This window comes from Mustela lutreola, chromosome 8 (assembly GCF_030435805.1).
Source record: "Mustela lutreola isolate mMusLut2 chromosome 8, mMusLut2.pri, whole genome shotgun sequence".
Lineage (NCBI taxonomy): Eukaryota > Metazoa > Chordata > Mammalia > Carnivora > Mustelidae > Mustela > Mustela lutreola.
Window position 1 is genome coordinate 121,609,085 of NC_081297.1, and position 26,417 is coordinate 121,635,501.

Here is a 26,417-nt window from a genome sequence, read left to right on the forward strand (position 1 = left end):
TAGCAAACAGAATGCTAGCTCAATGCTCTCAGATGATCTCATGTTCAGAGACCTGATAAGATATGAATCTATGAATGGGAAATGCATGAGAGCCCCTCCTTCATATCTCCCCTGTTACTCAGATGTGGCCTCCCTGGTTTCCACTCGCTACTTAGTCCCCATTCCCTCATCCTCACATGGAACATGACTCCTAGAGAAAGGTCCTTCCAAGCACCAAAAGACACAAATAGACAAAAATATTTCCATCAAAAAGAACCACCTGATGCTTAATCAGTGATGCTTTCTGAGAAAGATCTTAATCAAAACGGGAAAACATGAAAACGAATCAAGAAAATCTAATTTAAAATGTAGTGGGGAAGCCATGAAGGGACGGTTCTCATGCACGTAGCACTCATCTCAACTTACATGACCAGCAGGAAGGAGGAAGATTTCCACATGCCTCAGTAAGGGCCAACTGCCCACCACTTGCAGCCAGTGAGAAACCACCATAACCTCGAACTCCTGTTCTTCTCCAGTGGAGTCATATTCAAAACAACCCTCCTCAATTTCTTCCTAACAGATCGTCTCCCTGCTTTGTCTCCTCAGACTGGGCTACGGCTTGCCATAGTTTGCTTGTCCTGAATGCCAATTCCCCTGCTACTTTCAAACAGACTCATCTTTGTTTAATTAAAGTACCATTTGTTTTCTTTAAGGTTGATAGTCTCAGCATTATCTGCTTTTGGTCTGGATTTACCACTGTGGGAAGTGAAGGGCGCAGGGGGCAGGGGAGTCTATTTGCATCCTATGAGCCGATAATGGCTCAAGAGTATTGTCTATATATTTGGAAAAGACGTAAAATTCAAACTTTATCACAACTTGATGTTTTATAAGAAAACGAAGCACCACAACTTCTGCGACGAATAAAATCATGTGTCAGTTTAGGAAATGAAAAGGGTAAAGTACTGGAATGTAGGAAGCAGGAGGGCTTTACCGACAATCACGGCTACGACACAGCAAATACCACAGTCTTACCAATTTCTGTACGTGTCTCCGTGTGTGCATGTGTGTGTGTGTGTCTATGTGTGTGAGAGAGAGAGGGACACAGTGGTGGTAGCAGCCGCCCCAACTCGTCTAAGTAAAGGCTGCAGGGAAACATGCAGACCAAGAAAGCATGTGAAAATTTATGTTTACTTGCATTCTTTTGGGGAAACAAACTAATATGCTCAATTTCAAAAAAGGAGATTGCTCCTCATTTGAGGTGTCACTGGTCTAAAGTGAAATATTCACCTTCATTTCCATGGGCCAGTCATTGTGATGGCCACTAAGTAAGCCCACAAAGGGAAATGAGTCAGACAGCATGCCTTTCTCTTGCACTCGCCCTCAAAGAATTCCTAGTTTCGTGGGGCAAGCTGACAAGTAATCAGTTAATCATGGCAAATTGTATTAAGTATTATGACGGGGGTGGTGAGGTAGTATGGGAATATACACAGGGAGCTAGAATCCAAAATTTAAAGGGTTAGGGACAGATGAGGAAATTCTAAGGTATCTAATTTGAGGTCTTAAGAATGATTAAGACATAGGGCACCTGGCTGGCTCTATGGGTAGAGCATGCGATTTGATCTCTGAGTTCAAACCCCACACTGGCTGTGGAGTCTACTTAAAAAAATAAAAGTAAATAAAATTAAAGTGAATAAATGGAGTAGCAAGAACCCCACTAGGCTACTCTGTACCTTTGTTCTTTTTTTAAAAAAAAGAAGAAGAAAAAGATGGTATGTAAGAGACCCAGAAACAAGAGTCACCTTGGCACAATAGTTTTTAAGAAAACTGCAATTCTGCTATGCTCAAACATTGAAGAGAAGAGCTGGGAAGAAAAAACAAGATAAGAGAAGTAAGCAGGGGTCAGATCCCCCAAAAGATTTGTTAACCTAAGCAAGAGGTCAGAACTTCATTCTAAGGCCAATGCAAAATCACTACTAGCTTTAAGCAAGGAAGTGCCAGGTAACATACAGGGAGACAGTAAAAAAACACCTGAGTCCACTGTTATCTCAATTATCATAAATGAAGTCAGTCCTCAAACAGAGGAATGGGGATGCAGACAAGCAGATACCCTCAGGTTAAGACCAAGTTAGGAGTTAGAATTTCTAGGTCTTGCTGACCAACAGAATGAGAGTGGGTGCAAGTTTCCCGCCCAAGTCCAGGCCACCTAAAAGATGGATAATGGTTTCAGTGGAAACGGGAAAAGGAGAGTGTGCTTTTAGAAAGCAAAGTATGGAAAGGTTGAGAAAATAAGAGGTCTATAACAATTCAGTTTTCAGGCCCGAAGTCTGGGGTAAACATCTGGACTGGAGCTACAGATGTGGAAACCACCAGCATCCAGATGATGTGTGCAGTCGTAGAAGTACATGGCATTACCAGAGGAGTGTCAATGATGAGGAGTGTGTGGAGAGGAACTGAAACCTGAGGCCCACCAACATCTAAAGGAAAGCACAGCAGGCTGATACATAACTGGCCAGAGAGGAAGAAAGCCCACAGAATTTAGCATCATGAAAACCAGAACAGAATGGTTTAAAAAGGAAACACAGGGGTGCCTGGTGGGCTCAGTCGGAAAAGCATGCAAATCTTGGTCTTGAGGTCATGTGTCTGAGCTCTACGTTGAGTATGGAGACTACTAAAATAAATAAACTTTAAAAAAATAAAATAAAAAGGAAAAATGTCAACTGCACTCAGAAAACCAAACTTAAAAAAAAAAAACAAAAACCAAAACTCTAATGCTATGCTACTTCAGGCTCCATCAAGGACAACTTTAAGTATGTGCAACAAAGTTACAAGAGGTCAGTGTTACTACATTCAAAAAATTCATAAGCAATGAAAACTAGTCACCTGAACAGGTATTAAATTAAATGTATAATCTTCTATTAGAGCAGCGATAAATTTCTAGGACAAGGTCGCACAGGATTATCAACATAAAATGCTTGCAGGTAACTCTACGTAAGTATTAAAATACATGTGGCTGGCATACTGTGGTGATGGAAATCCTTGCTGAGTGACTTGAAAGAGCTGTGCCAACCTGTACAACCAAGCACACCCATCAGGGCATCAGAGGATTCTTGTGGTAGCCTTTAAGTCAACAATGATTCATGCTGGGCAAAGGGCTGATTTTTTTTTTTTTTTTTTTAAAGTATGTTCCTAAATGTGAGTATTAGTGTTAGTATGTTACATCATGAAGACCTGGTCAAAGCACACCATTACTAACAGCCTTACTTCCAGGAGGACAAATATCAACTGCCATCTGAAACATTATGGAAACATTAGTCAGCCAGGGCAATCAATTACTGTTGACTTTACTCTGCTTCCTACCGCATAACTCTTTTTTTCTTTCTACCCCTGTTTCCTTTTCTTATTCCCTCTGCTTTCTTTTCCTCTTGCACCTAATTTTAGCAACTACCACTTAAAAATTTGTCTCCCCCTTGTAAAAATAAGTCAGGGATTGTTTGATTCACGAAAGTGTATGCCCATTTACTTTCCTGACCCTTTAGAAGGCCACGAAGCCATCTATGCCTCTTACAGAGTTATCCTGCTGTCCCAGACTTTAATTGGTAGGCATTCACTGTTACCCTTTATTTAGTGTGGCAGTACTGAATGACATGACATGCTACCAGCATAGAGATCTGCATTCTAGAAATCTCATTATTAGACAGTCCACTCTACCACCCAATTTAAAATATAATATAAATAACATAGGAACACACTAAAACGGGAACAAATCCCAAAAGCTAATTTGGAAATAAAAGGATCAAGAAATGGGATTTACAACAGGAATAAGGAAGTCACTATAGGAAAACAATAAAGATAATGAAGAAAAAAACCACAAGGATAACTGCATGCAGTTAGGATGCTGTAAGGAAGTAATTTCGTTGTAAAGTATATTCTCGGATTCTGAGGACTCCAAGAGATAACAGTCTCCATTTCAGTTAACCTCAAAATTTGTACTTCCAATTCTTTTAAGAGTTAAAGATGGTTAAATTTTTAATATGAAAATCACATCTGGCTCAAAACACTTTCTATCGATCAGTACACATAAAGTACACTTCAAATCCAGTTAAAGGGGTACTCCGCTGGAAGACAAGCAGTAAATCAGCAGGCCAAATGGGGAAGTTCACAAATACCAACTTTCTGAACAGGCAATATTTTAAAATGACTAACTGATCAACAGAAGCTTTATTAAATAACTCAAAATTATTTTTTCACCATGAAATTCCTGCCAACAAAAATTACTATTTGAGAAGACAGAACACAGGTACCTTTTTCTCAAAACTGTTTTGCAAGCTGCATGAACTGAGCTTTTCAAACAGGTAGCATGGTACAGGGGTTAAAAGCATGTTTTCCGTGGCGACCATGTCAAGGTCTGAATCCCTACTGTGGCACTTATGAGCTGTGAGACTTTGGGTAAGCCCATTAACCTGTCTGTGCTGTGGATTCTTTGGTTGTAAAAAAGGGTAAGGTTGTTTTGAGGATAAAATGAGTTAATATTTGTAACTGCTAGCAACAGCCAATCTGACACAAAAAAGTGTTAACTATGTGTTACCTTCTTTTTATTTTAGCTGTGTTTCAGAAATGCCTTCAATTGTTCTTCCTCCAGACTGGATAGCAATCTAACAGCCACATCCTCAGTATCTCTGATTTTCCTTCCCGGCTCATTTTTTTCTCTTAAGCACACATTGCTAATACATTACATGTTTAGCTGTCCTGTAAATTTGTCTCCCCCTTGTAAAAATAAGTCAGGGATTGTTTGATTCATGAAAGTGTATGCCCAGCGGAGAAAAGTAGTAGCCTCCATGAGCGGACTATCCCAACAATTCTAAGGGGCACATATTCTGACACTGTATTAACACTGTTGAAATTGGGATGTAATTTAATTATACACTTACAATTATCTTACAGTTAAAACTGCCAACACTAGTTCTTTTCTTTTAGAGGGTATATAAAACATATGGCAATTAACAACCTAGATCTGATGAAAGACTATATGTCAAGGAATGATTAAATGAAGTACTAAAGAAACAGCTAAACTTCAGTTTTTACTTAATCAAAATTTACATTCTTTTTTTTTTTTAAATTTTATTTATTTGACAGAGATCACAAGTAGGCAGAAAGGGGGGGGGGGGAAGCAAGCAGGCTCCCTGCCAAGCAGGGAGCCTGACGCGGGGCTCAATCCCAGGACCCTGAGATCATGACCTGAGCTGAAGGCAGAGGCTTAACCCACTGACTGAGTCACCCAGGTGCCTCCCAAATTTACATTTTTTAAAGAATCATTTTAGTCTCACTTTCCCTGACTAGAAGCAGGTTTTACTAACAGAGGAGTACTTATTGTCTGGATCGTTTTCTTGGGCCTACAAACTCATAGCTGATTATCCCTGATGATGATTTATTTATTATCATTTGCCTAGCTGATCAGTGACAAAATGTTCATTAGCTTTCTGAATAAATTATTTCTAAATTAAACTAAAACTACTCCTCTGGCAACAATATGCCTATGAAGCCTGTGGCGGTTTTTCTTTCACCCTACAACTGTAAACACAAATATGCTTAAAATGTTTTTTTCACTTTTTTAAAAGAATATTTCAAAATGACAAACTGTTCATATTTAACCAGTGAAGACAAAAGTTGGTGCAAATTTTAACAAAAATCTGTAATACGAGGAAGAAGCAAGAATTCCCCAAGAATAAAAGAGGGGAAAATATTTCATGTATTCATTTGACAGCTCAAAGCAGCAACAATGCACATCAATTATTATGTGCATTATTCATTATCAATGAATTATTTCTAAGATTATCCACAGTTTCCATCATGTAGTAAGAAAGGTGCATAACCATCACCTCCCCAAATTTTAAAAGTACTGTAGTAAATGCAAAATTTTCAGTTAACTTAAATAAACAGCCAAAATCAATGTAGGATTACTGCCCCAATAACAACACAAAAGAAAGTCCAGTGCAAACAAATGAGAATCACATCTATTAAAAATGAGAACTGACCATACAGGGGTGTTTAGTTACCAGAAGACAAGAATTCTGATTAACTAGTAGCACAGAAATGCAAAAACATGGTTGAGGGGAAGTACAGTTAAGTGGTTTGAAGCTGAAGCTCAATATCACTTTTATGAACAAACTATGTTGTTATATTGAGGGCTTTTTAATGGTAGCATTTCTTAACAATTTGGTGAGCATGAAACATCCAACAATTAGGTGTTAGGTTCAATGTAGAAAGTACATATAGTTGAATTAATGAATCTACCAGCTGAGAACAGCGTATCAATGTACAAATCTCTAAAAGAGATATAAAGTGTGCTAATATTTCAAAAAGGGGTTTGCATAATGAACAAGCTACAAACTTTGTCAAACTATCTATTAAAGTCCATGGGTCTGTTCCTGATTCCTAGAATTTACACCAACAGGGATCCCTGCTACCTTAAAGGTACAGCAATATTAAGGAGTAACTAAGAAGCCCACATTTCTAGTAGTTCTGACTTAAGGAAAAGATCCAGAAAATACAAAAGATTTAACAGTCCTTGCAGGAAAAAGAACATACTCCAAGTGATCAAGGAAGCCCTTTTCAGACATGTGTGAATATGGATACTGGCTTCCTCAAGATTATGCCACCTCAGAAAAAATATTTACCTACCATTAAAACAATCAAGAATTCAAATAGCAATAATACACACACACACACACACACACACAAGTTTAAAGAATTTTTGATGTGATTTAAAAATTTCTAACACTTTTGGAAGTAACTTTTTGCCATTACTTTAAATTTTATCACATATATTATGGCATGGCATAAGATGTTTCAAAAAAAAAAAAGTTAAGAAAAACATTTTGGGGGGCATCTGGTTGGCTCAGTCAAAAGAAAATGTTACTCTCAATCTCGGTCGGGGCTGTGAGGTCACACACAAGCCACACGCTGGGTGTAGAGGGTTACTTTTATTTAAAAAATAAATGGACTAAAAAAAAAAAAAAAAAAAACTCTGCCTAATTTCTCTGGAACTTGCTTTGGAATATGTACTAATATACTTTAACTTTTAACATTAATACTTTCCCATCCTTACTAAAGTACAATCACCAGTCATCATTATGTATCTTCCTTTGTAATTTGGAAAAGCCTTTCTGAAACTTCCTAACTGTAATTTTCTTTTCAACATGATGAATGTATAAAAAAGGTCACCTATCTCAAACCATTTCAAAGGCCATAATTCAATGAAGTTATAGTGACTTTTCTTGATTCTCATAAAGAAACTTACTACAAATTGAGAATTATAAAACCAAAGATTTCTTTGAACACAGGGAAATTGAACATAATTCTAAGACTTGAAAATTAGTTTTAATCAAAGGAACTGTCTGCTAGGTTAGAAAAAAAAAAATTGGCTTCTAATCTACTCCATTTGCTTTAGGACCTTCTGAACTAATTTATTAAAGTTTAGGTTAAAAACAACTTGGTCCGCTACTGGCAGTGACAACTACTTCAAGCCACCTTATAAAATGAAGGCTAAGTGAGCAGGGTTTATTTCCACTGAATCCCCCGGAGGCTACCCAGCCTGGTTCCATTCTCTATAGCTCCAGTGGAAAAGCAATCTTGTTACTGTAAACAAGCAGCAGCAATATGCACAACAGTACAAAATATTTCCTCCCACCAACTTAAATATATACATCTGTAACATTATTTCCTGATCTAAAGTTACTTTAACTGCACCAATCTGAGAGCTGCTAACCCACTCACCTTAATGTCACTAAAATTATGATATAATCATACAATAATATATATATATAGAGAGGTTTATTTATGAGCCAAATTCCTAGTGCTCTCCATACAAACAGCTAAAAACAAACATAACACAACTCACCTTCATTGGGAGAGGTTTTCAATCTGCTACAAATGCCATAGACATCTCCATAGCTTTCCTGTATTTTTCGTAATGCATCTGTAGACCTGAGCTCCATGAGAGCCCGCAGCTCTGCGAGCGTGATTCCAAAGTCTCCGTCATGATTAGCTTCCTTCAAAGAGTTTTTTACTCCACTATATGCAAGTGAATTGTTTGCCATGTCGCCCATTACAAGAATAATTTATTAGGAGGAAAATGTTTCCCAAAAGACTCTAATTTTCACTTGATGTATTTCCAAGATGAAAATCTTTTAAATATGAAAGTCTTTCTTAAACCAAACACTCATTGTATGATTTTGTAGAGCAGCATCAACAGCACTTCCCAGAGAAGTATCTTGACCTTTGGCCCATGACTTGTTTCTTCATATCAATCATGAGATGTACACATCTGTAAGATAATATTTAAAAGTTAATACAATCCCTCTTTAATAGCATTATGCATACAAGTATATTTTCTAAGTATCATTCAAGCAGCTAATCACAGTGCATGTTTAATTACAGAAATATTTTAACTGTAGTCTCACGCCCGTAAAGTGTTTTGCATGACAAAATGTCAAAGTATAACTCCTAAATAAAATTGTATTTCAAGACACTAGATCTCACCATTATTAAATGAAAACACATTTCACATGACTGAATTTTATGTTCATTCAGTATCACTGTTATTAACAGTTATCACTCAGTACTTACATTCCAAGCACTATTTCTTTAAATTTATTCTCTCATTTAATCATCACAATTTAATCGCATGAGGTGTTATTATTCCCCCTCTACTGAGAAGAATAAGCCTCAGAGAATTTCAGTAGCTTCTGCATAGCTAACGAATGCCTAAAAAATGGATGGGCTGGGATGTCTCCAAACCCATGTTCTTTCTAATACATGGAACCTTCTTTCTAAACCTTTCATACAATATAGACCCTGAAAAGACAAAAACACAACAAACAGTAAGCTCTCCTAAAGTCCTCCTTGGCCACTCTTCAGCACCACCATCTTTTGGCTTTCTAAAACTATCTTCCACCATGATTCTGTCATATGTCATCACCTCAGGTCTTGCCTTGAAACACCTACCCCAAGAAATTCTCTACCCCTTATCATTCTTTGTCATTACTCTACTTCTTTGCCAGCCTTTATGATCTAAAATTACCTTGTTCATTTATTTGTGAGGCTTGCCCATTAGTACATTCTGGGAATCTAGAACCGTGCAAGGCACATGGCAGGCATTACTTTAATTTCCCCTATAATACTTTCAAGTTCTCCTTGTAATCTAAGCCTCCTGAAGATGTATGTTCAGCTCTTGTCTCCATCTACGTCCTTTAACCATCTCAATGTTAACATGCTCAACACTGGTGTCATCTTCTTTTTTCTTTTTAAGGATTTTATTTGAGAGAGAGAGAATGCACACACATGTTCACAAGCAGGGTAAGTGACAGAGGGAGAGGGAGAAGCAGGCTCTCTGCTAACCATGGACTCCAATACGGGGGCCCAATCCCAGGACCCTGGTATCATGACCTGAGCTAATTGCAGATGCTTAACCAACTGAGTCACCCAGGCATCCCAGCAACAATGGATTCATCTTATTTCCTAAGCAGAGAACTTCCTTCCTCAATCACCATTGTCCTCCTCACCTGGGCTTGAAATCCTAAGTTATCCTTGATTCCATCCACTTCAGCTTCAGTCACTGAGTAAATTCTTCCTTTGAAAAGCTCTTTTTCTTTCTGATCTTCGAGTCCCTTCTTCACAAGTTTTAATCACTACCCCCCAGGTTCTCTTTCATTCTAATTTCTCCTTTATCCAAAGGTGTGCATTTTGCGGCTACATTTAGTTTTTAAAACAGGCTTCACATCACTATACCTAAACTTAAAGGGTGAAGAAACAGTCCCACTGCTCATGCCTATTTAGCACTGAAACCTAAGCTCTAATTTCCCTATTCATCTCTCTTCTTCCTCACTCCCTCAAATACCCCACTCCCTCAAATACCCCACTCCCCCATATTTAATAAGATGTTCAATGATTGGAAACAAGATTACTGGCAAGTGCAATTAATCTTCATCTATTAAACTGTTATGAGGATATTTACAAATCATGGTATGTGGTTCTCATACTTCCATATGCATCAAAATCTACAGGTGATTAAAATACAGATGGCTGGGTCTCACCTCCAGAGTTTAAATTCAGTAGGATTAGGATGGGTTCCATCATTTGCTTTTCTAACAAATTTCCACGTGATACAGATGCTATAGGTCCAGAGAGCATACTGTGAGAACCAGTGGATAGGAAAATGGGTTAAAAACTCTGAATTCATACTTGGTGGCTGAGGAAAATTTGCTTGCCTTGGGTTAAATGTGCAAGGATGTGACAGCTATAGATTCTCGAAGACATTTTTTCATTGCCTGCTTCCTCCCACTTCAAAAATTTCTCTTGCTTGCCCAATTATTACCAATTTTACTTATCTCAGAAGCAAAGTAGGCTGCCTCCTACTCACCTATCAATTATTATAATAACCTGACTCCAAAAACTAGAGAGGGTGCTTATTTGACAATCTCCCTGACTTTCCAAATCCAAAGTTTGCTGGCATCCGAGTTATCATACCAATCTTAAAGTAAGTTATTGTTCAAGAGAAAAAAAGAATTAAGATTCCTAACTAAGTCTGTGTGTATGTCATCAGTCTTCTGGTTTCCTCCACAAAGAGGAATTTTCCTCAATGGTAGCTTCCTATCCCATCAATTGCCACGGAGGTAAAATAAGCTGCCTCACAGATTTTCCAAGAGCCACTGGACATATGTAGTTTCTTCACCTTTCTACCTTCTTTGGGGAGCCAGATTTCTGCAAAACTCATACATTCTGGTGTGAGTTATTAGGGTAGGGGCAGACCCCCAGATTAAAAAAACACAAAACAAAACCAAAAAACACAGAACCCTGCTCCTGTTCCAAGTGCCTGGGGTGGGGTAAAGAACCGATTAGTTTTGGATTCAACTATAGAGCTTTACTGCTGTCACACAAAACCCAAATCTTCCACATCAGCTTCTGACAATATTAAAACTAGTATTTTATTCCTCTCCAATCATCTTTCGATGAGGATAAACGGGTATTACGTACGGGGTTCTCTTAAACTTTTCAACAATAAGGACATATAATAGAACTGGGACCTGAATTTCTATTTCTGACTCAAAAGCCATGCTCCTTCCACTATATTGCCTCTACTTTATGTCTTCACATTTATTAGGGTCAAATAGAAACTGTCCTAGGTCAAAAACAGTCAAATAATGCCAAATGTACCAATGTATATAATAAAAGCAGAATTCTAGACACTGTAGCGGATATTTGTTATCTGCCAACTCAGGATCGTTTCCCACACTTTCCAGCAATAATTCCCACTTTTTGTTTAGGGATCTGTCCTTCCCGGACTCTCAAAGCAGTCCCCATGTGGTTCCCTCCCACATCCAAACATTCCCCTGGCCACAACTGTAACCAGTTCAGGAATGTGCATATGACCCAACAAAGGCCAAAAGGGAGGAAGGAGGCTTCTGCTGTGACTCTGGGGGAGAGACTTGTCTCTTCTTACTGAATTTAAATCCAAGATGCAGAAAGCCTCTGCAAATGGATCCAAAAGGGAAGGTGAGACAGAGGGAAGAAAGGGGAGAGGCAAGGAATGTGCCTGTCAGTGCTGGATCACTTGAGCCCCTTGGTCAATCAGTGTCTCAAATCTGTCTGAGCCCTTGATTTTCTTGGTAATTTATCAATAAACTTCCTTCTGGGGTTGAGTTTTGTGCCACTGTGCAAGCCACGTAGCTTTGATGAGTGCATGATTACCAGTTATGTCCAGTTCCCCCACTGTTTAAAGAAAGAGAAATCCAAGCGAAATCACCAAATGCAAATGAGCCACTTTCCAAAAAGTCTACTATTTGAATTTACAATTACCTACATGTTCTATTTATCAGGCTATTGTCTATTTGTAGATTGTCTATCGTCTCCTCCACTATTTTCCTCCCTATCCACTTTCAACCCTCCATTCGCCAAACTAGTGGATTCACAAAAATGCGTAGGACAACAAAAAAGTTTAGTTTTTTTATTTGTTAGCTACAAAATGACAATTAAGATGGGGACACACTGTTTGGGACTGAAATATGGGACTGAAATATAACAGAATGTATAAGATGTTTTTGCTTTTCTGTGCTGTCTAAAAGATTTTGATCTTCCATTTGTAAAGTTTAAGGAGAAATGTTACATGGAAGCTGAAGACCCCAAAGAGAGGAATTTTAAAGAAAACACAAAGGGTATCTACGGAGTTCTCTTGGTCTATATAACTTATCCCTGAATCACTAGATGACATCGCTGGTCAAACCACTACTGGTAGTCTTTGAGGGATTATGAAAAAAGAAAAGAGGTAGTTTCAGACTGCAGTTAGGCAAAAACAGTTAACAGTTTTCAAAAAGAGGGATTGAGATGGATTCCAACTGATACATAAGCTTTAGTAGGAATGAGCAGGGCCCTCCATAGAAGACCGAAAAATGACTGTGAGGTTCTAGTAATGGACGAAGCTTATAACAAGACACCTTTGTTAATTACAAGTTCAGTTCCTTCTTTCACAAGAACACTTGACTTGTGGATCGTGAAATGGTTGTATGGATGTTATCTAGACTCAACAAGGATAACCACAAAAAACTGCATATCAGAAAAACTCCAAGAAACACAGGGCAACAGGTAAGTAAGGTATGGAATGAAATACGAAGCTGGATAAAATTCAGAGCTCTGAAAGCATTATACAGTAACATGAGATTTTTGCAGACAAAGATACAAAATGAATGTTCCTATAACTAAGTGTATTATAACAAAGAGGAACAACCTGCAAGGCATTACTAGGTTTCTAATTCCTGACTTCTATACCATTATTGATGATTCATAAACACAGAAGTTATGTTTCCCCAATCTGTAGATGGCTTAAAGCCGGTTAAGCCAGCAAATGTTAGATGACAGAATCAGGATTCAGAAAGACAGGTAGGAAGGAGAAGTAAGTGCATTGTCACAAAGTGCACTTACTTGATGTTAGTTAACATAATGTAAGTGCTTTTCACTGGGCCCCCAAAGAGAGTATGTTCTTAGGCAGCAGTGACAGAAGCCTAACACTCGTAAAGATAGGTAACAGACTATTCTGCTTCACCCTGGGCAACACACATGAGTAAGATTACCGGCTCGTCTATAAAAATACATTTACAAAAACAATACCCACCTCTTTAAATGTGTTAATATCCATAAAACTATTTGAACTTAGGCTGGCACACAGTTAATGTTTATAAACGTTAGCTATTTTTTATTGTTAAGAATATTTACCCTGCTCTCCTCAGATGAGGACTGCCCAGACAATTCAGATGAGGAATGTTTAAAGAAGTAAGATTTCTAAGCCTAGAGGAAAAGAGGATTCTCATGATACTCTAAAACGAAAGAAACTCTGCTATACAGATAGAATAGGAAGACTGAATGTCTCAAAACGAGTGATGGATGAAAGACTTTTATTTGTATTATCCGTAACAGGCCTACTAGGTCAGGAATGAACAGCCAGGGTCTACGTACTATAACACAGTTAATAATAAAGAGAATGAAGAATCAGGAAACCAGTGCATTGAAGAAATGGAGGAAATCTAGTCTAGGGGAGGAACAAGTTGTGACAGCAAACCTCAAACATGTGACATTCTACAGTGTAGAAAAGGAACCCGATGAATTCTGTGGCCCACTGAAGGACACAAGTAGAATGAAAGGAAAGAAAGCTACAAAAAGGTAGTCTTTGGCTACATAAACCAGAACTCTGTAACAAGTTATCAAAATTTGAAAAGGTCTGTAACAGTTAATTTTAAGACAACATGACTGGATCAAAAGGAGCTCAGATACCTGGTTAAACATTATTTCTGTGTGTACCTGTGAAGCTGTTTCTAAATGAGATTAGCATTTGAACAGGTAGACCAAGTGAAGCAGACTGGGGGCATCGCTCAATCCATATAGGGACTGAATGGAATAAAACAGAGAGAGGGAATTCATACCACCTCTGAGCTGAGACAGCAATCTTCTGCCCCCAGACCGAAAGTGACACCAGTGGCTTTCCAGGGGCTTTAGTTTGCAGAAGGCACATCGAATCCCTCAGCCTCCATAAATGCCTGAGAAAATTCCTCGTAATAAATCACTCTATGTGTCTATTTCTGATTGGTCTGTTTCTCTGGAGAACACTATAATAATAAAGGGCCTCTGGGTCAGAGGACACTCCTTAGACCTGGAGCTGATCACGCAAGATACTGGAAGAATTATATGGAAGTGCACTCAATACCTAAAGATAACCCATGCCCTTTTTTGTGACAACTCTAATCTTTAAAAACCCATTCCTACTTTAAAAGGTGACTCCACTGGCCTAATAAGGCAGTAAGCATGCTTTATACACATATACAACTGACTTCCTGTTCAGCACTCTATTCTCCATTGATTCTGTTTAGCTTTTAAAAATAAAGACTCCTTTTAGGCAAGATTACTTCAAAGACAACAAACCCCAGGGGGAAAAAAAAATTCTTCCTTGAATATAAAGTATGAAAGATACCATCAAATTTGAAGATCTGCTAATTGTGATCACAAGCTTACGAAAGTCATGTAATTAATTTCAACCCTAAATTTAAACAAACTGGATATAAAACAAAAGTAATATATTTGTTAGAAGCAAATCCTTTCATTTAAACTTTAATTTCTCTCTTAAAATGTCCTCTGAATCAACTAGCTACAGATTCCCGAGTATTCTTAATTTTTTTCAAATCATTCCAAATTCACAATGAAATTTCAAAACATAAAAAGTTGTAGTCCTAAATCTTACTCTTCGATTTTCTAATACTTCTATCATGCAAGTAAAGAATGATACATAAACTACTTCAGTACATGAAGTTACCTTTGATTTCATATACTCTTTCCCAAAGATATTCAAACAATTTTCTTAAGGATTCCATACTGAAATATCTCAATGAATGTCTTTGGGTTTTCATTTGATATACTCAAATATTCAGTCAAATCTCCATTTCCTAGCTCTAATACATCTCAGTAAATTTTAAAAACCAAAAAATCAGTATTTACAAAGGTTCTTAATCAACAACTGATTTTATAGGATCACAAATATAGATCTGGGGTTTTAAAAAGCTAAAGCTAAAAGACAGATTATTTTCAATCACTTAATAAGAGAATTAATTGTTAAATTTCTATGTCAAAATAAAACACTAATCATAAACAAATTTTAAAAAGCTAACATTCTGTTAAAAAATGGTTACAAAGAAATCATAGAATTTAACGGATGAAAAGGATGTTGACCAAATCTAATTGCTCATTTTATAGCCAATGAAACCAAATATACATAATCTACTTCCAAAAAGAATAAAAGATGCTTATCAAAAAAGAAAGCAAACATTAAATACTCACAAAATCATTAAAAAGAAGAGTAAAAGACCAAATTTAAGTCATGGGATAAATCATAATGTACATGTTGTAAAGAGGCTACTAGCATGGACAAAGATGTCACTGTACTTCAAAGTGGACCACATTTAACTGACAAAAAGCTAAAAAATTGCTTTGAAGTGCAGCCTTTCAAAAAAGAACACTCAAGAATCTCCATTTTCTTAGTTTCTTTGTTTTTTTTTTTTAAACATAAAAATTAATCCAATTTCCTTTGTAGACAAGTAGTTGTGAGGAGAGGGATAACCAGCTTTTCTAGCTGTTTCTCACTGTGGCTGCTATTAGCATTTTATTAACAGCACTATCTCATAAACCAAGAAATCCAGCTGGGCCCACACTGCCCCACCCTACCCCATTAGATAATAGCAGTGACCTTCAGTTCTCAGGCAGGACAACCTAAAACTCGCCACCTTAAATGTCCCCTGGAAGCTTGAACTGCTTAACTGCTGTGTAACTAAGCCTAAATTTCAGCCCATTAAGCTTATATTTTACTTAAAGACAAAAGCCATGCCTTATTCATCTTTGATCTCCATATCTTACCAAGAGGTACTATGATCATTCAAAATATAGTCACTTTCTAAAAAAAAAACAAAAAACAAAAAAAAAAAAAGAAAGAAAAAAACCATTATCCTGATTCACACCCTACAAATGTAAAGTCTTCCAACAAGTAAAACAATTTTTAATTAGAAATGATAAAAATGTATGGTAAACTACCAAATATTGAAGTACTGCCTTGTAGCATCAGATTAATGGCAGAAAAAAGAGCATGGGCTATCAATACTATGCATATCAAAGAGCAGATAGATCAAGATCATGAACGGTCATGTTTCTTTTACAAAGTTCTGTTATGCTCAAGTTATTTCATTAAAATGCTCCAAAGAACCAAGGGATAACTCAACTTGAATATTCTCTGAACTCACATTTTTTTACTTTTTTAAGAGGCTTAAAGAAAGCATACACACTGCACAAAGGGACATAAAAGACTATAAAGCCTGTTTAGAAAGGTTATTTATATCAGGTGAGTAAAGAATGATAGATAAACAAGATTAAACTCAACAAACATGATTTCAGTTTTACAGAACTGATGAAACAGAAAACAAACATTGTCTACAGTGTCTGATTTATTAGTCTCACAGGATTCATAAACCGTCGCTGCGTCTGAGTTGACTGAAATTAGTCTCTCTCCCCTCAGTAAATTACTTACCATCTACTAGACTCTTCCAGAGGCACAGACTAAGTACACCACTTTGAAGGGCAAGCCACAGCTGCTGCCAGTGATAAATTCAGCACCAGCACTACGGCAAATCTCTCAGGGTGGGCAGCAAGTAAATGAGAAGAGGAGAGGCACTAATTTGTTCTTCAAGTATAGCTTTTATTGCACAGCAGCAATGACTGGTTTACCTCTCTGTCCTCCCCCAATGAACTGTGAACTCAAGGCAATTTGTGGCATTTAATTTTAACCCCTAGCACTGTCTGAAATATGGTAGGTACTTAATATCTATGTTTGATCCTTAAGATAAAAATCAATTTGAAAAACAGGTTTTTTAACAGTAAACAAGGTCAACTTAAACAGAACAAAACCTGATAACCCTACATTTAAAATAATATGCAAGGCATGCAGGGTTAGTCAGGGGAAAGTCACGGCATTCAAGGACTTTCAAACCACCTTGATATGTATGTAACATATACAAACGTTCCTTTCCTTTAAATCATTTCAGACAGTATTAGTTAAAAGGTATTTAAGACTTTCCAATGAGCTATTCAAGGACTGCTACATAGCAATGATTCTCAACCAAGGTCCTAGACCCTTGAAGCTATGAAAAGTAATAATGCTGAGTTTCAATATTTCAATATGGAGTGATACATTTACTTGAAAAATAGTTAGGATTACCCATACTAAATTAAAGTATTACCAAAACAATATGGTAAATCAGGTCAGCAACTACCTCTATGTAAGACATAAAAATCTTACCCAGTTAGGGTCACTGGATAAGAAAATCCTCAACTCTGAATCTACCATCCTTTCTGAAATTTGCAACTTCTACTTCATCTTCAAGATCAACCCACTTCACTCTAGGTTTTTCTCCTGGGCTGCACTGCAACTACTCTTCAAGGTGACCTGGGACTTCTCTTGTTCTAAATCTAAGGGACATATTCCAGTCCTTCTTATCTAAACTACCGACAACCTCTGCCACCAGTAACCACCCTCCCCACTCCCCCTCACCCCCTGAAATGTTCTGCTGCCTTAATTTCTCTGATGCTCCACTTGCAACCCCACCACACTGCCATCTCTGGCTGCCTGTTTTCATTTTCAACGTTTGTCCTATTCTTGAACAAGTGTCAAGGGAGTCAATGGCGAGGGGCTGGGTGGTGCTGTCAGCCTGACCGTAATTGTTTTCATCTGTTCTTAATGAGAGCATGAGATCAGTTTAGAGATAATAGTTAAAATTTATTTGCATGGGCATTTACAAGGTTTATTTTTTTGTCTCTCTCATAGTTTAGAATTTCACAATTCAATTAAAATGGTAAAACCACACTATAGCCGTCTGGCTCGGTGCAGGTGTGAATAAAATCACCTCGTTTCCTTTTCCTAGCCTGAAACCCAACTCCTATTCCCCACAGCCTTTAGTTTATAAAGAAATATGTCAGCCCAAAGCACAAGAGATTCTATAAATTGATGATTCATCCCCCTCCCTGGGACTGTAAGACAATTACTCTTGCTTTTGATAGCACAGATTATTTGTTTATGCCAACAAAGTACTTAATTAAACAGAGCATGTGATAAAATTTTTAATGCGACTGATCCAAACACAGATATCCTGACGTTCGCTCTAAGCATTTTTGCTTTATGGTCAAGTGTGTTGGAGTCGTCATATCCCAAACCCTGATGATACCCGTATCTCGTACAAGGTTGTTCTAGTTTTGCAAAGTTGCATTTCCACAGTAAGAAACCACAATCCTTCTGAATGCACCACATCCAGGATAAACTGGCAAAGTGCTGGGTCACATACTGGATTTTTAAGATCATTTCCATGCTAATTCCACAGACTTCAGATCAGTGGTTCTCAAACGTCAGCAAGCCTCAGAATCCTGGGAAGGACTTGTTCAAACGAGATTTGCTGCAACCCCCTCACCCCTGCAGAGTTCGGAGTTTCAATTCCGTGGTAGATCAGGGGTGGAGGCCCAAGAATTTACATTTCCAACAGCTTCTCAGGCAAGGGAGATCCTGATGCTACCACTGAAACAGCGTGGACCACCAGGCCCTGAACTACGGCTGAGGAACCAACTGTTGGATTATCACCTTCATCCAAAGTTCCCTGTCAATTAAGTTATATAAGCAAATTACTCACGGCTCCTCGCTATGTTATTCTCAATTTGCATGAACAATTGAAAGCAGACCATACTCTAAAAATATTCTGTGAGCTGTTACTTTAAATTGCTTTGATTTTTAATCAAAATAATTTCTTTCATTCAAAGAAATAGGGAGATTCATACTGTTTCATTTTGAGCATGTAAAATGATTTTAAACACCTAAAAGTATTAAATTTTAAGACATTGAACAGAGAACTATAATTTACATACCTACCTTCTCCTACTGCCTCCTAAGTAAACTATCCTTTGTCTTCTCCTGTTCTACTGTTCGATTTAGGCATTTCAAGAACGCTCACCCTAACCATGACAGTTTCCTAGTAAAAGGGAAGCCTTTCAAAAGCTCCAAATTATGGAAAGTTCATTTTATATAATCCTGTACAGCTTACCACTAAATGTAAGAACATATTATATCTCCAGTTATATATGAGAACGAAATGTTCTATCATTTTCTAGTTTCACTGGTTTGAGAATCTGAGCTATAGTCAAGGAAGAGATTTCTAAATTAAAACAGTTTTCCCCCCCTTTTGTTCAGGAGCAAGAAGGCAGTATGAACACTTGAATGTCACACCAGCTGCTCTCAGCCTACTCCGTCCTTCCGAGCTTCTATCCTGTCAGTTCACAAGAACCTACACTTACATGCTTAAGGAAACAGGATGCTCATTATGTCACTGAACGAGCTCACAAAAATAAAGCTGGCAATATTTAGGGAGGCAGAACTCTTATCTGTAAATTTAACATGAGCTTTCTGTTTTCTTCATTAAAAACTGTAAATTTCAAGGATTTTTTTATCCCAATATTTAAACAACTGAATGCAGAATTAAGGAGAGACACTTTCCCATGTCTTTATCTTCTTTCTCTCTATTTACACGGTCTGAGAGCTGATGGTCTTTTGCAATTTCCAGCTGTAGTTACTAAAGAACAGAGCAGTAAATCAATACCCACTTTCACAACACATTCAAAGATTCTGGTAGAAAAATAAGGTAAGCTGTATTTTAAGAGGGTGTTAGGCAAGAATCTTAGAGTTAATTCACCAAAGTGCAAAGAATAGTGGAGATCAAGGAACGTGCTGAACCACAAGCACTCCATCCCATCACCCCGAGGATCCTTCAAGCTGGTTTCACACAATTCCTGACCTTCATTCCAAGACTTTGATTTGTACTCTGTGACTGCTCTTCAAGGGTAGAACCACACATTAAAAAATCATTATCATTTGGAACTGTCCTATTTTCAAGATTCTTCTCCAGTACAACTTATCTCTGTTTCTTTTCATTTACACAGAACCCTATGAACACATTCTGACCTCCAGGCTCAAAGGCAGTCAAGACCCCTTCTGATCATACTTGCCTCCCTAAAAAAGCTAAGTTCCCAATGGTCAGTGACTCTGGTTTTGCTCTTAAATCTCACTTCTCTTTTATCCTCCCACTAACTCCCATTCCGTTAATTAGCTACCTCTGAACAGACAGACCGTCTGGCTGAGCAACACCGGTTGAAATTTTTAAGACTGAGTGAGTTCTTAGTTCCACTGGAAACTTATATATCCCATATGATCCACTGATACATCTCTGCCTTCCCTAGCAAGTTCCTCTTTCTCTTCCAAGTCTCCTAAATTACTCCAGCTCTTGTCTCCACCAGGCCAGGAGAGGTCTCCTCCTGACACCTTACCTCCTCGTCTTTGCAAGCCGCGGTGACCCACTGAGCACTGGCTTGTTCACTTAGCCTAACGAATATTCAGATACACTCTATCACAAAAAAGGTGCCTCCCTCTCATCCCCCCAAATAAGCCTCACCTGGATTCTGTTAACCAACTAAGTGATCCTTCCCCACCCCACCCCCTTGCCACACCCCTTGATAAGGTCCATTCTTATTGCTTCCTGGTCACCCTTTCACCTTGAACCCCAGCAAATGGAATCCATCCTCAACAGTCCTGAGCTGGCTGCCTGTGGTGACTGATCTCCCGCTGCTTCTCAGCCCTCATCCACCTACATACGCTTTTGTGTCATTTGCTAGTATTCTTGACTCTCTCCCTTCTGTCGCTTACTCTGTCCTCTTAAGGCCTCCCAGAAATCTCAGCCCACATTCCCCCCTCTTCTTCTTCTTTTTTTTTTTTTTTTTAATGGCTGGTTGAATGATCAGTCTTTTCTGTGCAGAAATATTAGGCCAGATCTCCTCATCTACTGCTGGTTCAAGTCTGGCCATAAGGCCAGTGCCAGGAGATGGGACCATGATGGCAGGGTGATGTTTCAGGCTACAGGAGGCTCAACCCACAGCAATTGGGAGAGAGTACTCCTCCCTGTGACCAGTTTTACCTGACAAGGCTGTGGGCAGGGCACTCACAGACCCAGAAGGCTCATCTAAGCCCACCCCGGGTGACAACCTTGTTACCAACCTGCCTGTTGTCTCACCAGGAGATGACTCTTCCCAGCGGGAACTGGGTGAGCACTTCTGGATACCTAGCACCCCAAACAGACCTGGGGCTCGGATGACACACCCAGGGAATGACTGTAGCCCAGAACTGGACCAAACTTGGGTGTGAAATTCTCAGAGACTGTGATTAGTTGAGAAGGAAGAAAAAGGCCATTCCTGCTGCCAGAACAAAATACCACAGACTGGATGGCTTAAGCAACAGAAATTGATTTCTCACAATTCTGGAGCCTTGGAAGTCCAAGATCAAGGTGCCAGCAATTTGGCTCCTGGTGGAGGGAGGGCCCTCCTCCTGGCCTGAGGACAGCTGTCCTCTTAAGAGCCATGTCCTCAACGGTCTCTTCTGAGCCCTGGTCCAGGACTGGGCTCACTTATAGGGGCTCCTCTCACTACAACTTGCTGTGATTGTGGGCAGAGTACATTAACCTCTTTCTGTGCCTCAGTTCCCTTTCCTCTCTTCTCATTCCTTCTAGTCATTGTTCCTTGATTTCTTTCTCTCCGCTGAAATGTAGGCGCCCTGGGCCTTCTGAACTCTGGGAGTGAAGGTCAGCTGGGAGCCACAGCTGCCTCAGGCAGTTAGGGGAGAGATCTGTTTGGGTGTGAAAACCAGATTCTCTGACTTTCCAGGGGAGTTTCCAGACCATGGGTGCAGGGTGATGGGCCATGCTCTTCACTAAGTCAGCTCCTATGTTCCCACCAGTCCCTGCCCCAAAACAAAGGTCCCACTAGGGCTGCCCCCAGGTGCCCTTCCTTGACTTTTTAAAATCACTACTATGCCCTAAGTGAGGTTATCATGCCGGGATCTATCTGCAGACCTCTCTTCCCTCTTGGCAGTGATACCACATGATGACCTACATCTACGGCCTTGATCAAGCTCTAGGCCTATGTTTTCAACTGTTAACAGATATCTCTATCAGAGTATCTTAGAGCACAAACTCAACCACCAATATTAAACTTATCACAGTCTGTCCCAAACCTGTTCTTCTCTGTGGAGTTCCTGTTAGTTCCAAACATGTCTCAGTAAGCCCTAAGTCCAAGACCTTTTCTTCAAGGAGTTTACCGACTAAATGAGGGATAAAGACAAGCATGTAAGTAACAGAATTAAGTGTTACAGAGAGAGCATCACAAGAGATTTGGTGAATACACAAAGGATAACGTGTTAAAGGGGTATGTGGCCTCAAGAAAGGCTTCACTGTTCTAAATTGAGGCAGAAGGGGGCTGGGGTGGGAAACATGTATAATTTCCTTTTGTAGCATTTGCAAAAAGTAAAATGAAGGAACGAACAAAGGAGGAGACTAGATGGAAGGAGTACTTTCAAGACAGTGAAAGATCCTAGGCGGAGTCTAGTCTATGAGCATCTCCCTTCTGCAGAGGTCTTCAACAGAGGAGGCGTGGATGGGGACAGCTTCTGCATGGATGTCCTGTACCAAATCTGCAAATTTGTCTCACCCATTTGTTGCCATACTGCTCTCAAACTCCCTACCTCCTTTTTGCTTTGGACAAGTTTCAAATAGCAGTCTCTGTCATTTTCCCTAATGAATTTTGCCTAAGAAAAGCTGGCCTCTTTCTTTTGCCTTTCTATGAACCTCTCCTTCAAGGAACAGTTAAAATGCCCTCTCTGCTGGGATCCCATTACATGGAATTAGTCTCTTTCTCTCTGCATCTGTAGTCTTTTTCAGATACTACAGCATTCAGTGTGTACTATCACAATTTCCTGTGTGCATGGCTTTCCTTCTGACTGAACAGTCAGCTCTGAGGGCAGGATGGTTTGCTCATTTCTCTGTCTCCTGATAACGACACTACAGCAACAGCACCTTGTCGTGGAAACTACACTGGAGCATGTGTGGCAATGCACTGAAAAGAGTGGTCCTTCAGTAAGGCCCATGTGGGTGCCTGCAAATGGGGATGTCCACTCCAGAGAAACAGAGACTCCGCCAGCACTCAAGTGGATGCCCAGATCACCACTGAACAGTAACTATTTAGCAGGGCCACAACGTCTAAGATGTTCATTCCAGCACTTTCCTGTATTTGCTGATTGACCTCGGGCAATTTACCCAGTGTTTCAGCTTCCTCATTTGTAAAATGGGAATAACACCATCTATCTACCCTCTTCATTTATTAGAGGTTTAAATGAATTGATACATGAAATATCTTAAAATCATCCCTGTGTCTTAGTGCCTGGCACTTAATAGTAAACACTCAATAAACTCTAACTATTTGTTATAATTAGCAGTAGGAGATTTTAAATTAGTTTCCAATAAACTGTCATATTCAGCACATATTATTCAATATTTAAGTTAGCCCACCAATACAGAAGATACATAGTACACATCTGTTAAATGAACAGAGACATTTAATTCAATATTTCAATGTGATTTCCTTACATTTAATGACATCTAACGGTATTTAAGAATTAAAAAGCAAGAGGGCTGTATCACATATCCAGAATTTTGTAACAGCTGATCTACAAATTAGATTTAGTCTATTTTTAAAAATAGGAGAGGGACACCCCAGAGAGGAAAAGGTTTTCTTACAATTAAAATTAGATGATTAACTGTTGAAGATTCTTAGAGACTTAAAAGTAACAATTAAGAAAATTAAACACCAGCCTAGAAAACTCTCTGTGACACAATATTCATGGAGAAACACAAAAATACACATCTATCCAATTATTATAACCATGCAGAATTCACACACTAAATAAATAGACATGAATCAGAAAATAAGAGGAGAAAATTAGCTAATTTGTCAGAGTAACCTACAGATTACTTTCTTTCCTAAATGCTTAGGATGTTATTTAAAAATATAATACTGAAGAATTTCTCTTCAACTGTTAGGCACTCTGACTTTGATCAATCAGCATTATATTAGAATTCCAGTTAACAAGGAATTTGCCAACTCTGATACTGACCCACAATGTCCTTAACCAAAACGAGGAACAGTTTTTAAAAATTAATACCTATGATCTAGGATATATCATGAACAAAATGTTTATTGAGCAGCAAACACTGATTTAATAATCTTAATAACTTTAATTTTAAAATGCACTATGAAAACTATCAATCAAGTACAAATGTTCATTCTCATACCTTCAGTGCTGGCCTGAGCAGGAAAAAAGAAAAAAAAGACAGAACCTAAATGTAAAGAGGAAAAACAGCACACTATACAAAAGACACAAGCACACATAAAATAATGGAAGTTTCTCAGAACTTCATCACCAGAAAAGGAGCATAATGGTACAGCCCTTTGCATTGAAAGGAAAGGCTTCATGCATTGTCAACAGACTTTGCCTCTCATCATAGGAACTGTTTCGACCATCTGGGAGGAATTAAATTTTAAAACTAGTAGATTAGATTAAGCCATATGAGACTGCTATTTTTACAGATGAAAACCAGTAGAGTATCAGCAGTTTCATATGGTGATCGAGCTGAGCACCCACATCAAGCATCCTAAAAAGAGCAAAATGGAACCTAGAACTCAAGATCTGACACAGCTGGACAGAACAAGTCCATTTAACTTCATGGAGGGAAAAAACAAAAAACAAAAACACGTAACATTCAGAAATGGACTGGTCAACCAGGAAAACACAGGCACAGAACATCACTAGAACAGAAAAACAAAATGTGGCCTTTCTCATTAAGCACTGTTTAGGACAGAGTATTTTAAGCCACAATGAAATTTCAATAGTATTTGTATCCTGTGAAGAATTATAACATTGATATTAGTTATCAAGAGTAGAACACCCATGCCAGGTACTAAGCTAAGCAATTTACAGTATAACTCTACCTAATCCTCCCAACACCCTCCAGACAATATACTATTACTGACGCCAACTGCCAGAGGAAGTAACTGGTCTGTAAGAGGTTAAGAAAAGCCTGACTCCGTTCAACATTCCAAACACACTATACACTACTTGTGGTGCCTATATCCTCACCAAGCAACCTTCTAATTAAAATGTGGCTTCCCACATGGTAAATCTATAGGGAAAGGAACGTGCTAGCCAGGACTCTGGGAATCTGCTTGCCAAGGCAGGTCTGGTTTTGCTTTACTATAAATTAAATAAATTGACATTGTGATTTTAATATCAATCTCATGAGCCTTGATAATATGAGTCTGACCCCCAAATTCAGTTATTACAGTTTAGATAAACTGGGTTTCAAAGCCTGAAAATCTCAGACTCTTTGCCATGGTAAAACTACTAAGAGCTAATACAATCCCCATCCTGGGAGGGCCCTTTGGAGGACAGTCAATCCTCATTATCCTGGGAGAGGAGATACCTCAACACCATCATTAATAGTCTCTTCCTTTCTGAAATCTCTAGAATACAAAAAGGCAACAAGGAAGGGACAAGATTCTAATCCTGACTCTGCTGTTAACATTTAATCCTGAGCAAATCACTTCTCTCATTCCTTAGGCTCATTTTCTTATGTATAAATGGAGTCGTTATGATCTTATTCCTTTCTTATCTGACACCTGTGACTGCCTATCAATTTCTAGTTTTCTCTCCCCCCTACTTTATCTCTGGGTATTCCTTCTGCTCTGCCCTGCTGTTCACCTTCTGCTTCTGCACCCATCCAAGTCTAGGCTCTGCTACTCTGATCTCACCAGCACTCACATTTATGACTGTAGATCTGTAATACAAACACTGCCTGTGTCCTCATTATCTGACTACTATGGATTATACAGACTCTAGTATGGTATTTGTATACACGTGACATATGGAACAGTTGTGACTTTGTCAGAAAGACCCTCATGGAATATAACAGTTTTAGGGATCAGGGTTACAAATGGTTATTAGTATTTTCTTTTCCAAGTTTTGTCTCCTGCTTCTACTCAGTGTGCCTATGAAGCTATACTTTCAAGTCTCATTTCTCTCTCATCTCCAAAACCTTGATGGTAATTTAATTTTTAGTTCGAACCTCAAGCTCAAACCTCAAAGCTCCATTCCTATTACCAAACACCAAATTCCTCTAGACCCAGCCTCTTCCGAACTGGTGTCTTAGGCAAGGCTAATTTATAGTAGGTTAATAGCTATGATGTGAAAAGGTCAACACACTACATAGGTTTCTCTAGTGAGACTTTTCCTAGCCTTGGACATTAGTGAATTTACAAGAGGGAAATATTATATGTAGCATTTCCTGAACTTATTTTTAACTACTCTTTTTTTCCATGGAGCACCTATTAATATCTCCTGGAACCAGTGTTTCACAGAATACTTTAGGAAACACTGTTCTGTTCTT

The 26,417-nt window shown here is 38.6% G+C and overlaps 1 protein-coding gene across 4 annotated transcripts in view; it reads right to left on the bottom strand.

Moving 5' to 3' along the window:
• Positions 1–26,417, bottom strand: part of ATP2B1 (ATPase plasma membrane Ca2+ transporting 1) — a 123,960-nt gene that overhangs the window by 61,231 nt on the left and 36,312 nt on the right. For all 4 annotated transcript variants that reach the window (XM_059186494.1, XM_059186495.1, XM_059186493.1 and 1 more), the window contains exon 2: positions 7,877–8,302. In XM_059186494.1, the coding sequence (XP_059042477.1) occupies positions 7,877–8,084 (208 nt within the window). In that variant the 5' untranslated portion in view covers positions 8,085–8,302. The remainder of the gene's footprint in view (positions 1–7,876; positions 8,303–26,417) is intronic.